General features: G+C 44.5%; 1 protein-coding gene across 1 annotated transcript in view; it reads right to left on the reverse strand.

Annotated features, from left to right (window-relative positions):
• Positions 1-829: 829 nt before the first annotated feature.
• Positions 830-13,871, reverse strand: part of GNL2 (G protein nucleolar 2) — a 29,674-nt gene continuing 16,632 nt past the window's right edge. The window contains exons 9-16 of the mRNA XM_032160282.2: positions 10,408-10,536; positions 9,576-9,680; positions 8,646-8,804; positions 8,333-8,446; positions 2,857-3,308; positions 2,283-2,362; positions 1,685-1,776; positions 830-1,017 (exon numbers count right to left, since the gene is read on the reverse strand). Of these exons, the coding sequence (XP_032016173.1) occupies positions 865-1,017; positions 1,685-1,776; positions 2,283-2,362; positions 2,857-3,308; positions 8,333-8,446; positions 8,646-8,804; positions 9,576-9,680; positions 10,408-10,536 (1,284 nt within the window). The 3' untranslated portion in view covers positions 830-864. The remainder of the gene's footprint in view (positions 1,018-1,684; positions 1,777-2,282; positions 2,363-2,856; positions 3,309-8,332; positions 8,447-8,645; positions 8,805-9,575; positions 9,681-10,407; positions 10,537-13,871) is intronic.

Below are 13,871 nucleotides of genomic sequence, written 5' to 3' on the forward strand. Positions count from 1 at the left end.
GAGGAATTTTAAGGCTCCACTCAAATGACCTGCCTGTGTTGTCACTTCCATGGGAAAGAACTCTTTCCACGAGATCTGCTAATTCCAGGCCTCTAAGACAGGAAGGTATATGCCATAAGCGGGTCCACTTCAGACTCAATGAGGCAGAAATTACTGTAGTTTTCTATTTCTTCCACGCCCAACCTTCTCCTTGTATTTCAAAGCCCAGGCCATGTACACTAACGTCCTTGAAATTTGCAGTTCTGGGCCGGGTGCGGTGGCTCACGCTTGTAATCCCAGCACTTTGGGAGGCCGAGGCGGGCGGATCACGAGGTCAGGAGATCGAGACCACGGTGAAACCCCGTCTCTACTAAAAATACAAAAAAATTAGCCGGGCGTGGTGGCAGGCGCCTGTAGTCCCAGCTACTCGGAGAGGCTGAGGCAGGAGAATGGCGTGAACCCGGGAGGTGGAGTTTGCAGTGAGCCGAGATCGCGCCACTGCACTCCCGCCTGGGTGACAGAGCGAGACTCCGTCTCAAAAAAAAAAAAAAAAAAAGAAATTTGCAGTTCTGTATGCTTCTATTCCAAATCATTCATTACCCAATAAAAATACCACCCTTTCCATTTTATAGACCTCATCCCCTATTTCTGTCAGACAGAACTTCTTAGTTCATCCACAGTCTACCTGAGGTGCTAGACTTTCAGACTCTTATCACTGAAATCCTTAAGGTTGAGGACGCTTTATTTCCCTAGCACTGGTGAAGGCCTTCAACTGCCAAACCTCAGAACAAATGCATTATGGCCTTAGAAATGCCAGCGGGGCAGGAAGAAAACACAATTTCTAACTGCATGTTTTTGTATAATTTAATAAAAACCTTTTAAACATTACTGCTTTTGTCTGAATTTTTTGTGTTTGTGTTTCTGTCCCTCTGAGTCAGTGGTCTTCTTTTTGTTCCTGTTCCTATTTTTCACGTTGTGTGTCTCATAGTAGCGCACACCAACTTTTTTCGGCCGTTGCTGCCGTACTGCTCGCCTCCGCTGTAAAAAAATGGCAAGAAAAGATGAAGAAAAAAACAAAACCCTGAAAGTCATTCACAGAACAGGAGTCTCTACTTCTCATCTCTGTGTTCTATTTCCCGTGCTGCTTCCACAGCTACTGGAAGCAGTGCTAATGGGGGGGGGGGGGGGCTCCCCCGCAGACCTAAGGTTACTCTTCCATTGTGACTTATGACACTCCAAGTTACAAATCCACATGTGATCCAACCCTTATCCAATGCAAGAATCTGTTCTGCATCACTCCTGACAAGTCCCCTGCAGCAAGGCTGAGTGCTGCTAACCACTCCCCTCCCCAGAGGGCCCACTCTAGCTCTGAACAGCTCAGCTCCAAAGCTGCCCTTCACAGAGGTCAGTGATCTGCCCAAAGCAGATCTGCTCATCGGGTCATTTCCCTTGGGACCAGAAACTGACTCCTCTAGAGGACAGTCCACCGGTGTGGAGATGTTGATTAGAAACTCCTAAAACATATGACATGGTCTCAAGGACCTTCATCCAGTGGGCCAGCCCCGACCCTATTTATCTGACCTCAACTAGGTCAACGAGGACTGGGGTTCTTGGGATTCAGCTCGGGACCATTTGTTTCAGTGGGTCTTGACAACTGGAGTTCTAGTTACTCTACTTGGGCCATACTTAAGACCTTGACACTTACTTCTTTTGATGTAAGCGCCCTGGGAGCTTTATTTGAATGTTCCTGTTCCTCTTCCCTTTGTGCTTTCCGCTTCTTTCCCTTTTTGGAAGGTGCTGGATACAAACAATACACAAACAGGAATCTTCTATTGAAAATTTGTCTATAAACCCAACGGTGGGAACAAGCTTGATGTATCAGGAAGAGGACACCCAGTGTGGACAGAGCGGGTGGGCAGAGTGATGAGTAAAGCAGGCCAAGGGGAGGCCGCCAGGTAAGGATGCCCTGAGCCATGCTCTCAATGTGAAAGCTGATGGTCAAATGGAGGAATGGATAAATGCAGGAAACACGCCCCCCCTCTTTGTCTGTGGACCCACCCTTGGATTCTAAGGTTAATAATGAACCCTTTCTAGGAAGTTTCCTGAATTGCCAGTTTAATCCTAAAAAATGTGCAGAATGAAAAGCAGATAATTCAATTTGCATAACAGTATGTAAATTTAAAGTAATCTGCCAGATATGACATTTATGTGGATGACTGAGATAATTTGGAGACTGAACTTAGGTTTCTCAAAACTCTAAATATGCAAATTACATCTAAATGATTGAAATAATTTATCTTCACCTCTGTCATCTACATCTTCCAGTGTTTTTCTTTGTTCTTCAGGTTTTGCAAATATCTTTTCACTCAGTCCCTTGGATATTCTGAAACAGAAAAGCAAAGTAATATTCTTCCTCTCACTCGCCTGAATCACATGCTGACCTGGAGACCTGCGACAAACTCACAGACTGAAGAAACCCCACTCCCACCCATGTAGTTATCACCAGTGGAAGAAGTCAATATCCAACATGTTTGTACCTCCCTGGGTATTTCTAAAGCTTCTCATACTGCAGGCAGCTGAATTTTACAAAATTTACAGCTCACTTTTTAAAAATGGCAATAACAGCCAAGTGTGGTGGTGCACACCTGTAGTCACAGATACTTAAGAGGCTGAGATGAGAGCACTGCTTGAACCCAGGAGAGTGAGGCCAGTCTAGGCAACATAGCGAGACCCCGTCTCAAAAAACAAGCAAACAAAAAACCCAACCAAACAAACAAATGGCAATAACCCCATGTAAAAATATGGCTCCGGTACTCATGGCAAATTTTTGGGAAAGGAATGAACAATCTGCAATTTATGAGAAGATGAAAATATTACCTGACTGCTGAAAACTTTTTGGCTTTGGCTTTGTCTAGAAACTTCTGATATTTGGCAATCTTCTCATCCAGTACTTTAATAACGGCTTTGGTGTCGTTTCCCACATGTGCCTCCTCAGGCTCCGAGGAAGACTCTTCCGCATCACCTCTTTGTTGCTCCTGTTCCTCCTCCTCTTCATCAGAAAAGCTCTCAAGCTCTTCCTCAAGATCTGACACCTCCACAGGAACCAGGTCATCCCCAGAAAACTGAGGCACCACGTTGATTTTACCAAAGTTCTGCCGAACTCGTGTGAGAATCTGCTGCATCTCTGTGTTAGCATCACAGTGACTGTTCTCTTCTGTTTCTTCCTTAATGACGGATTCTGACCCTTCACCTGCAGTTTCTGTGACTTCCTCCCCTGGATTGTTCTGGGCTGCTTCTGGGACAACTTCCAAAGATGAGGAGGGTGGAAGCTATTAAGAGGTGGAAATGGGGGAGATAAATAGAATCAGAAAATGAAAAATGGAATTTCTGAACTCATACCTTGCTTTTAAACAGTCCCCTTCCCAGGACTATTGAAAACACTCAAATTTGAGTCATTTCATTAATCCATTTTTAAACCAATGTACATTAAGCCCAGAGACCAGTACTAGGATCAAAGGAATACATGCGTAGTTCCATAGGATGAACCAACTAAGACTATTTAAACCATTAAAACCAACCAATGATTTATCATAGACAAGCAAGGCTCCCTAGACCTTCCGTAGGGGGCTGTTGATATAAGCACATGCAAAATCAGCACACACAACTACATAAAAATGAAGGCCAGGTTGGATGTTACAGATTAGAACAGTACTGAGAGAGACATTTGAGGAGGTCCTCTGATTTAAATGTGTCCCCCAAAATTCATATGTTGGAAACTGGTATGGTTTGGCTGTGTCCAAATCTCATCTTGATTTGTAGCTCTCATAATCCCCATGGGTTGTGGGAAGGACCAGGTGGGAGGTAATTGAATTATGGGGCAGGTCTTTCCCATGCCGCTCCTGTGATGAATTAAGTGTCACAAGAGCTGATGGTTTTACAAAGGGCAGTTTCCCTGCACACACACTCTTGCCTGATGCCATGTAAGACATGCCTTTGTTCCTCCTTCACCTTCCGCCATGATTGTGAAGCCTCCCCAGCCATGTGGAACTGTGAGTCCATTAAACCTCTTTTTCTTTATAAACTCATGTATTTCTTCATAGCAGAATGAAAATGGACTGATACAGAGACTTAATCCCCAATGCAGCAAGTGTTGGGAGGTGAGGCCTAATAAGAAGTAATTAGATCATGAGGGCTCCATCCCCATGAATGGACTAATGTGATCTCGGGGATCGGTTCGCTATTTTAAGAGTGAGTCTGTTGGTGGGATGTGGTGGCTCACGCCTGTAATCCCAGCACCCTGGGAGGCCAAGGTGGGCGGATCACAAGGTCAGGAGTTCAAGACCAGCTTGGCCAACATGGTGAAACCCCATCTCTACTAAAAATACAAAAATTAGCTGGGCATGGTGGCATACGCCTGTAGTCCCAGCAACTCAGGAGGCTGAGGCAGGAGAATCGCTTGAACCCAGGAGGCAGAGGTTGCAGTGAGCCAAGATTGTGCCACTGCACTCCAGCCTGGCAACAAAGCAAGACTCCACCTCGAAAAAAAAAAAAAAAAAGAGTAAGTTTGTTATAAAAGCAAGTTTGACCCTCTCTTGCTTGCTCTTGTCCTCCCACTTTCCACGATGGGATGACACTTGTCAGATGCTGGTGCCTTGATACTGGACTTCCCAGCCTCCAGAACCATGAGCCGAAACAATTTCTGTTCATTATAATTACCCAGTCTGTAGTATTCTGTTACAGCATCACAAAACAGACTAATATAGGAGGCATCTTGAAGCAAGAGTATAAGGTAAGGAGGGGGAATTCTGTGAGTGAAGAGACTTCATTAGAGCACTAAGTCTGGGGACCCTGAAATGACTGGCCTGTTTTAGGTAACTGCAAAGATAAGTATATGCCGAGCTTTCTACTGGTGTCTCACATGTATAATATCATTTTATCCTTGCAACAAAAACTCAGAGAACTTCAAAGTGATGTTCTAAAGTCAAGAGTGGCCAGACAAATCACTAAATAAGTATGAAACTATAAAATTCAGGAAACCACACACAAAATTTATACATACATTTTTCTAGGAAGGGCAATTTTTGGCTTTCAGTTTCTGAAGGGGTTTCTGCCCTCAACCAAAAAAGAAAAACAGAATCACAGAGTAAGGCACATGATAGTGAAACTGCCTCCAAGGGGTTGACAAGTCCTTGCCAAGTTCTGGACAGAAATACAATTATAATTAAGCACTAATTAGGGGGCACTTTGGCCCATATCCTTGTTGCTAAAAGTCCCTGAACACTAGGTACTGACCATTTGCATCCCCACTGTCCCTATAGATAGGATTTCTGACATTTGGGTCATAAGACTATGTAAGAATTGATGTGCACCCCCATTGTTCCTATAGGCAAGATCTCTGACATTAGAATCATAAGGTTTTTGTTTAAGGATTGCTTAAAATGTTTTTTCAGATCCCTAATTCCAGCAACCAGTTTGAAGATCCCCAGAGAAACGGGATCTGCATGAGAACACAGCTTCTTCATCTCCCTGTCCCGTGACTTCACCCTGCACTCTTCATCCAACCAATGACCCTCACTCCAGCCCACTCCAAAACCCTTAAAACCCTAACCCAAACTCCTCGTGGAGATGATTTCAGGATTCCTCCCATCTCCTCCTTTGGTGACCCTACGATTAAACCTCTTTCTCTGCTGCAACCTGGTGGTGTCTCAGCATATTGACTTGCTGTGTGCATTGGGCAACAAGTCTATTACGGTTACAATAGTTCTTAAGAATTATCTGAACTACTTATCTACACTTACTGACTACATACGGAGGAAGGGCTGAAGACAATGCCAGTGTTTCCACACAGGGTCCCAAGAGAGCAGTGATACGGACATCCAGAATGACCCTAGAATCCAGCTGCTAACTCAAAACCCTCCAATGGCTTCCCACCATGACACCCTCCCCCGGCCCACGACATTCCAGCCACAGTGACCTCCTTTCAGCATCAGGACACAAAGAGCACACTCCTGTCCCAGCTGCTCTGGATGTGCTGTTCCCCTTGCCTGGAACATTCTCCCTAGATACTAGCATGGCTCCTGTCTCATATTAAGGGATCTGCTGAAGTGCCACTGCCTCAGAGGCCTTCCCCGACCACCCCACACAAAGTACTCCTCGTCTCCCCCAAACCCCTTAGCCTGGTTTAGTTTTCCTCACAGCATGCAAGACTTCCTGACATTATATATTTATCTGCTTACTGTCTCCCTGTGATATAAATATCACACTTCCTGGCACAGAGCTCCTAAAACCCTTGGAATTTCCCAAGCGATGGGTATCTTTTGTTCTTGGTTACAAGTCCCTTTCCACCACACCTGAGTTTATGCTAATGTGGTGACTCACGATAGACCCCTAGATAGCTTCAGGATGGTGGATGCGCTGGTCACCAGAAAGACAAAGCACTTGACCACATGGTTGGTGCTTTCAGCCACTCAGAGGAGAGAAGGGAGACCGGAAATTGAGCTATCACCAACTGCCACAGATTTAATCAGTCATTTCTATGTAATGAAACCTCCATAAAAACCCCTACATGATGGGGTTTGGAAAGCTCTGGGTTGCTGAACACATCAATGTGTGGGGAGGGCACGGAAGCTCTGTGCCTCTTCCCCATGCCTTACCCTGTGCACCTCTTCCATTGGCTGTGACTGAGTTTCGTCCTTTATCATAAACCATTAATTGTAAACACAGCACTTTCCTGGGATCTGGGAGTCCTTCTGGCAAATTATCAAACCCCAGAACCCCTGAATTTGTAGGTAACCAGGCATAAGTGTGGATAGCCTGCAGCTGCCATCTGAAGCAGGGGACCTAGTCCTTAACTTGTGGGGTCTGTGCTAACTCCGGGAGTTAGTGTCACAACTGAATTAGATTGTTGGGACACTCAGCTGGTATCTGAGAACTGCAGAACTGATATGGAAAAAAAATATGTATTTGGTGTCAGAAGAAACCACACACTCCCCTGCTGGAATATCCATGCAGGAGAGCAGCAGCTTGTCAGTTTCTCACCACAGCACCACCAGTACCCAGAAGAGTCTGTGGCCAATAGGAGACACTCAACATGGGATTGCTGAGTGAATGTATCAGTGAATTAATGAATGAATGACGCAATACACATGAAGAGGGAGAGAAATTTTTGTTTGGTCGTTTGATGGTTTGGGCAGGGAGAAGGGAGAAGTCAATTAACATCAGTTTCAGGCTAACTTTCAAATGCTGCAGAATACATTCAACTGAAAATACCTAGCTGCAACTGCAACTTGGAATGGGGTCAGGTGAGAGGAAACCAGAACTGTACGGACCCAACGACACTAGCAAGCACAGATGCAAAATTTGAAGCCACCATTTCAAGAGACTTGGCTGGGTTCTGAAAAAGGTCCTAGAACCAGAAAGGCAAAATGTTAATGTTGAGCCTTGTGGCGGTCCACTGCCAGGGTGAGGGACATGGGGATAGTAGGAGAGCTTCTGGCCCCAGCCTTCAGTCTTCTTTCTCCGACTATCAGTAGTACGACTCTCCTTTCCCACCGGATCACAGGTTTTTTGAGGGCCAGGGCTGTTTTTCATTCCTATATTCCCTGTGCCTGGCACATAGTCGATGCTAATAAATGTTTGTTAAACAAATGTTATCTTAGCAATGATTCTGTTTCTTAAGCATAAGAAAAGATACAGGTACCAGAAGATCACTTATATTTAATGAGCCCTCTTTTTCCAAGGCCCTAAAGGCTAGTATCTAAGCTTGGTCTTCTCTCATACATCTACATTAGTCTCCAAATGCACCCCCTAGCAAGGCCATGGTACTGGCACTCTAGAATGAGAGAGGGTGGAGTGATCGCCATGGGTCAGCAGTGGCTCCCAACAGTGCTTCACCTTCAAAAAAAAGTTTTTTTATCTTTTTGAGATGGAGTCTCCCTCTGTTGCCCAGGCTAGAGTGCAGTGGCACGATCTCGGCTCACTGCAACTTCTGTCTCCTGGGTTCAAGCAATTCTCCTGCCTCAGCCTCCCAAGTAGCTGGGACTACAGGTGCGCACCATCATGCTAGGTTAATTTTTGTATTTTTAGTAGAGATGGGGTTTCTCCATATTGGTCAGGCTGGTCTTGAACTCCCGACCTTGTGATCCACCTACCTCGGCCTCCCAAAGCGCTGGGATTACAGGCGTGAGCCACCCGTGCCTGGCCCCCAAAACATTTTTATATATTTTAAAAAATAATAAAATGAGAGACACTGCAGCTGAATGAAAACATGCTCTATGAAGAGAGGCAATCACAAGTGACACCAAATCTAGGTCAGGACCCATGCTACCCAGAGGTGGGCCCACCCTGCTCTTACCTGGGGGGCCACAAGTGGCTCTGCATTGGGTGGCTTGACAAAGAAAGGAATCCGGCCCCTCTGCCAGTCATTGAGGACCATCTTACCCACAGTCTGCAAGTCGGGCTCTCCACCCTGAAAGGTCACGAAGAGATTCCCAATTAAATTCAAAGGACCAAAACCACCTACCACTTTGGGGGTATTTCAGGGGTTCATCATCACTTAAGTGACAAGTTTCACACTGCTCATACATGCATACCAAAAAAAGGCCCATATCATATACATACATGCCTGTGACAAGTATCAGTCTAAATTCTCACAAACGCCGGCTCACCTTTAGTAACTTCCCAGTCCGTAAAGCGAGCTTCTCAAGAAAGTCCTCAGCATTCTCCCAAGAATCAATCTTGTATGTTTTGCTGATATATTCTGGCTTTGCTCGTTCAAGTACAGCACCAATGTGGTCTTCAGGACTCTTAATTTTTTCCACTTGAACCTAAATGTTAATAGGAAATCTCCCACTTACAAACTTTGTTGTGGAAGCAGTGAAGTTCCCAGTGTCCTTTGCAGCACTATTTGAAAATAGACTTCAACATCACAAGCTAGTGGAGACTGACAGGAGCCTGTCTCTGAGGTGGCTAGACATGGTCGGCTGCAAGGAGCACTGCTGAAAGCTGACCATAGCCACGGAGCCCAGAACTCAGCTTTAATCCCCACTCACCACAAACTTACTGTGTGGCTGCCACAGTTTAAACTTGGAATGCCTCATGTTACTCACCTGCAGAAATGGTTAAAAGCCTGCCCATCCCAGGACACAAAAATAATGGAATAGTTTAAGAAAGGAGAGGAGGAATGTGCACAGGATGTATAGCCAGAAGCATGGTCAAGGTTAAGTGGAACCATTTACAGTTTTTCAGTCGTATTCAGAAACAAGTGAGGAAATGACTGGGTTCCAAATGACTCAACCCATAAACCCACGAAGACGAATTATCGCTAAGCATAAACAGGCCCTGCTTCCCTTTGGATCCTGTGTGTAAACTACAAACTCTTTTGTGGGATGATATTGACCAGATATGCCCATGGTTCCACTGATTCCTCAAACAGCTTATGCTGAGAGGCTGCCCTGTTCAACATCATGTTCCTAAAGTTTGGTCAGACAGGCTGACCCCAAACTGCCTTCTTAATGAATAAAAAGGAAAGGTATCCAGGGTTCCCTACAGAACACTCCCCCGCAAACACAAACAGCCTATCGGGGCCAAATACTCACAACTCCTTTTAGCACAATGTCTGTCTCGGAGTCCTCAGAGGGGTAAACCACACCTGGACAGTCAATCAGGAATATCCGACGCATCAAAGTAATATACTGCCAGACCTGAAGTCAGAAAAAAAGTCAGAGATGTCCTATATCAAACACTAAGAGTCTTAAATTTCACAAACCCCTGATGCTCATGTATGAAGCTGGAAAGGAGGAAGGGGTGAGTCAAACGAAAGCAACACGATAAGTAATTAAGCTACTAACTCTCTCATCTGTGCCATGCACAAGATACTTCCGCTAAGTGTAAACTATAGTTTCCATCAGCTAAGAGTCTAAAAACAACACAGAGACAGAATTTCCATCTAGTATTATGTAATTATACCCGGTGAACCTTTCCTGAGTTTTAGAAGTACTCTTGAGAGCTTAGTACTGCTTGACCTCACTGCCTTTAAGCAAAACCATGCTGTTCCCCACTATGTGTTCTAGGATATGACCCCCAACTTTCAGAACCTACCTTAAGGTTGAGGCTTCTTAACCCAGGCATCAAATATTCTTGGGTTAGTTTTGTTTATCAAAATAAAAGGCTGGAGTGACAATTTAAAACAGATCTAAATATGAAACACATTAACTAACACACGCCAAAGCCACACGGTGGCATATAAAGTATTCTCAGTCTTATCAAAGTGGGCAGAAACAACTCTGATACGTTCCAAACTATTATATGGTGAGCTAAACTCCTAATGGTGGTCTGCATTCAAGAGAAGCAGAGAGAAATCAACAAGTCCTAAACAATCACCCTCTATGAAAAGAAAATATGCAGAAGGTCACCCTGTGCCCAATGTACCTTTGTTTCACCTGCAATGGGAGCCACGTTGCAAACTTTCTTAGAACGCAATGTATTTATCACAGAGCTCTTGCCAACATTTGGATAGCCAATGAACCCAACACTGATCTGTTTCTTGTCAGTGTGCAACTGTTCAAAGAGAGAATACACAGAACATACATGCAGTCATATATATCCCTTTGGACAAGTAGGTTGTATTACTTTGTTAATATCAAGAATACAGTGCAAAACTGTTGATACAACTTGATCTGAAGCCTAGATACACACCACCTACATAATCTGAGTGAGTTGGATACATATGCTTATTAATAAATCAGAGGTGAGTCATTTCCTCAGTTATGCAAGTGAAATTATCCTTGTATGTGTTAAGGTTAAAAGTATGTAGGTCAAGAAACAAAAGAAGGCTCGGCACGGTGGCTCATGCCTGTAATCCCAGCACTTTGGAAGGCCAAGGAGGGTGGATCACCTGACGTCAGGGGTTCGAGACCAGCCTGGCCAACATGATGAAACCCTGCCTCTACTAAAAATACAAAAATTAGCCAGGCATGGTGGCGCATGCCTGTAATCCCAGCTACTTGGGAGGCTGAGGCAGGAGAATTGCTTGAACCTGGGAGGCCGAAGTTGCAGGGAGCCAAGATCACACACTGCACTATAGCCTGGGTGACAGAGACTCCAGTCTCAAAAAAAAAAAAAGAAACAAAAGAAAAACAGCTTGTTAGTCACTGATTTAGATAAATGCCATCTACTGATAAAATATCTTCGGGAAAAAGAATATGAACAGATTCATCAACTGGACAATCCCACAACTCACCCCTCCTTTTCTTTGCATGATACATCTGCATTTCCACTGCCAAAAATAACAAAAGAAAAAAAAGCAACCTTGAAAGTTACGACCACTGGGTGAAAGTCTCAAGAAGGCAGAGCTTGCTATCAAGAGGGCCTACAAACGAATGGAGGCTTCGGATTAAAGATGGTGGACTGAACATACATGCTAACCCCGTTCCCTCACCAACTCCACTAGAATGATTAACACTTTTAAACCAATAGAACCAAACATACTGAACCAGAGAATAAGATGGAGACGAGACAACAAAAACTAAAGTGATGTTAAACAAAATACTAGATGCTTAAAAGTAGTATCAAACTTGGCCCATTACAAAATATAAAAGCTAAGTGGTTGTAAAGATAGAAAAACTAAAGATCCAGCAATAATAATGACAATGAATCACAGAGATTCATTAGGAATCACTGGGAATTGGTGGTGGGTCCCTCTTAAGATAGGGCTGAAAACAAGGACCGGCAGATAGTCTGTCAAAGCAGCCACACTTCTCCATGCCCTCCCTCATTCAGGGTGGGCACACAACTTCTCTACTCTCAAAGAAATCCAGGGCCTATGAAATTGGCTTTTGGATTTTTTGAAATGTCACGTTTGAAAGTATCTGTAATCTTCAGACTTGAAAGGGATCCTGGATTTAGAGATAACAACAGTATTCCCAGAATGATTAATTGAAAATCTACGTATTAAATAGTGAGATGCTCAGTCTACTATTCCCACTGAATTCCCAGAACTCTAGCAGCCAGGATTCTACACCCCTAGAGCCAGAGATTGAAAGATTCTCTTCTGGGGAAACTCACAAGCCCAAGAAAAAAGACCTACAGACACTGGTATCTACAGGATGTCCTCCCAACAAAAAATGTGGGTCCCAGTCAGGCACAGTGGCTCATGCCTATAATCCCAGAACTTTGGGAGGCTGAGGTGGGCAGATCACTTGAGGTCAGGAGTTTGAGACCAGCCTGGCCAACATGGTGAAACCCTGACTCTACTCAAAATACAAAAATTAACCAGGTCTGGTGGTGCTTGCCTGTAGTCCCAGCTACTTGGGAGGCTGAAGCAGGAGAATTGCTTGAACCCAGGAGGCGGAGGTTGCAGTGAGCCGAAATCAGGCCACTCCACTCCAACCTGGGCAATAGAGCAAGACTCCGTCTCAAAAAAAAAAAAAAAATTAAATTAAATTAGAGTCCCTATTTAATCACCCTACAATGAAGTCTATCAGTCAACAAGGCCACTCTATGGAGAAAAAAAAAGAACCTATCAGCTTTTTAATGCCTTTTTTTTTTTTTTGAAACAGGGTCTTCCCTTGTCACCCAGGCTGAAGTATAGTGACACAATCACAGCTCTCTGCAGCCTGTCTCCTGGGCTCAAGCAATCCTCCTGCCTCAGCCTCCTGGGTAGCTGGAACCATAAGTGTGCACCACTATGCCTTGCTAATTTTTTTATATTTTTTGTAGAGATAGAGTTTTGCCATATTGCCCAGGCTGGTCTAGAACTCCTGAGCTCAAGCGATCTGCCTGCCTCATCCTCCCAAAGTGGTGGGATTACAGGCATGAGCCACTCTACCTGGCCTAATGCCTTACTCTTAAATATAAATAGAGAACCAAGAATAAACATTTAAGTTGACTCTACTTAGGGGTCGAGGCTGCAGTGAGCCATGATCGCACCACTGCACTTCAGCCTGGGTTAAGACAGAACAAGACCCTGTCTCAAAAAAATATTTAAAGTAAAAGAAAAAATTTTAAGCGTGACTCTAGCAGAAAAGACCAAAAAAAAAAACCACACACACAAAAATTTGGAGGTAACAGAATCAATGTAGATAGGAAAATTTCAACACGTCATTAATGTTCTTAGAGAGGGAGAAGATACTGTGACTGTGAAATAAGATGTAAAAGGAGGCAGAGCAAATCAAAATTCAACAAGAGCTCTCAGAAATTAAAAATTAAAAGCAATTGGCAAAATAAATTTTGTGACTGGGCTGCTGGATGATCAAAACAAGGCAAGTGGCCGGGAGCGGTGGCTCACGTCTGTAATCCCAGCACTATGGGAGGCCGAGGCAGGTGGATCACCTGAGGTTGGGAGTTTGAGACCAGCTTGACCAACACAGAGAAGCCCCGTCTCTACTAAAGATACAAAATTAGCCAAGTGTGGTGGCACATGCCTGTAATCCCAGCTACTCAGGAGGTTGAGGCAGGAGAACTGCTTGAACCTGGGAGGAGGAGGTTGCAGTGAGCCGAGATCGCGCCATTGCACTCTAGCCTGGGCAACAAGAGCAAAACTCTGTCTCAAAAAAAAAAATAGTACCCAGAAAATAGAGGAAAATGTCATATATGTGCCAAAAGAAAAAAAATATAGGCCAGGTGCGGTGGCTCACGCCTGTAATCTCAACACTTTGAGGGGCTGAAGCGGGCGGATCACGAGGTCAAGAGATCAAGACCATCCTGGCTAACATGGTGAAAGCCTGTCTCTACTAAAAATGCAAAAATTAGCTGGGCGTCATGGCGTGTGCCTGTATTCCCAGCTACTCGGGAGGCTGAGGCAGAAGAATCGCTTAAACCCGGGAGGCGGAGGTTGCAGTGAGCCGAGATCACACCACTGCACTCTAGCCTGGTGACGGAGTGAGACTCTGTCT

The sequence above is a fragment of the Hylobates moloch genome, unplaced genomic scaffold (genome assembly GCF_009828535.3).
Source record: "Hylobates moloch isolate HMO894 unplaced genomic scaffold, HMol_V3 SCAFFOLD_8, whole genome shotgun sequence".
In the NCBI taxonomy this organism is placed as follows: domain Eukaryota; kingdom Metazoa; phylum Chordata; class Mammalia; order Primates; family Hylobatidae; genus Hylobates; species Hylobates moloch.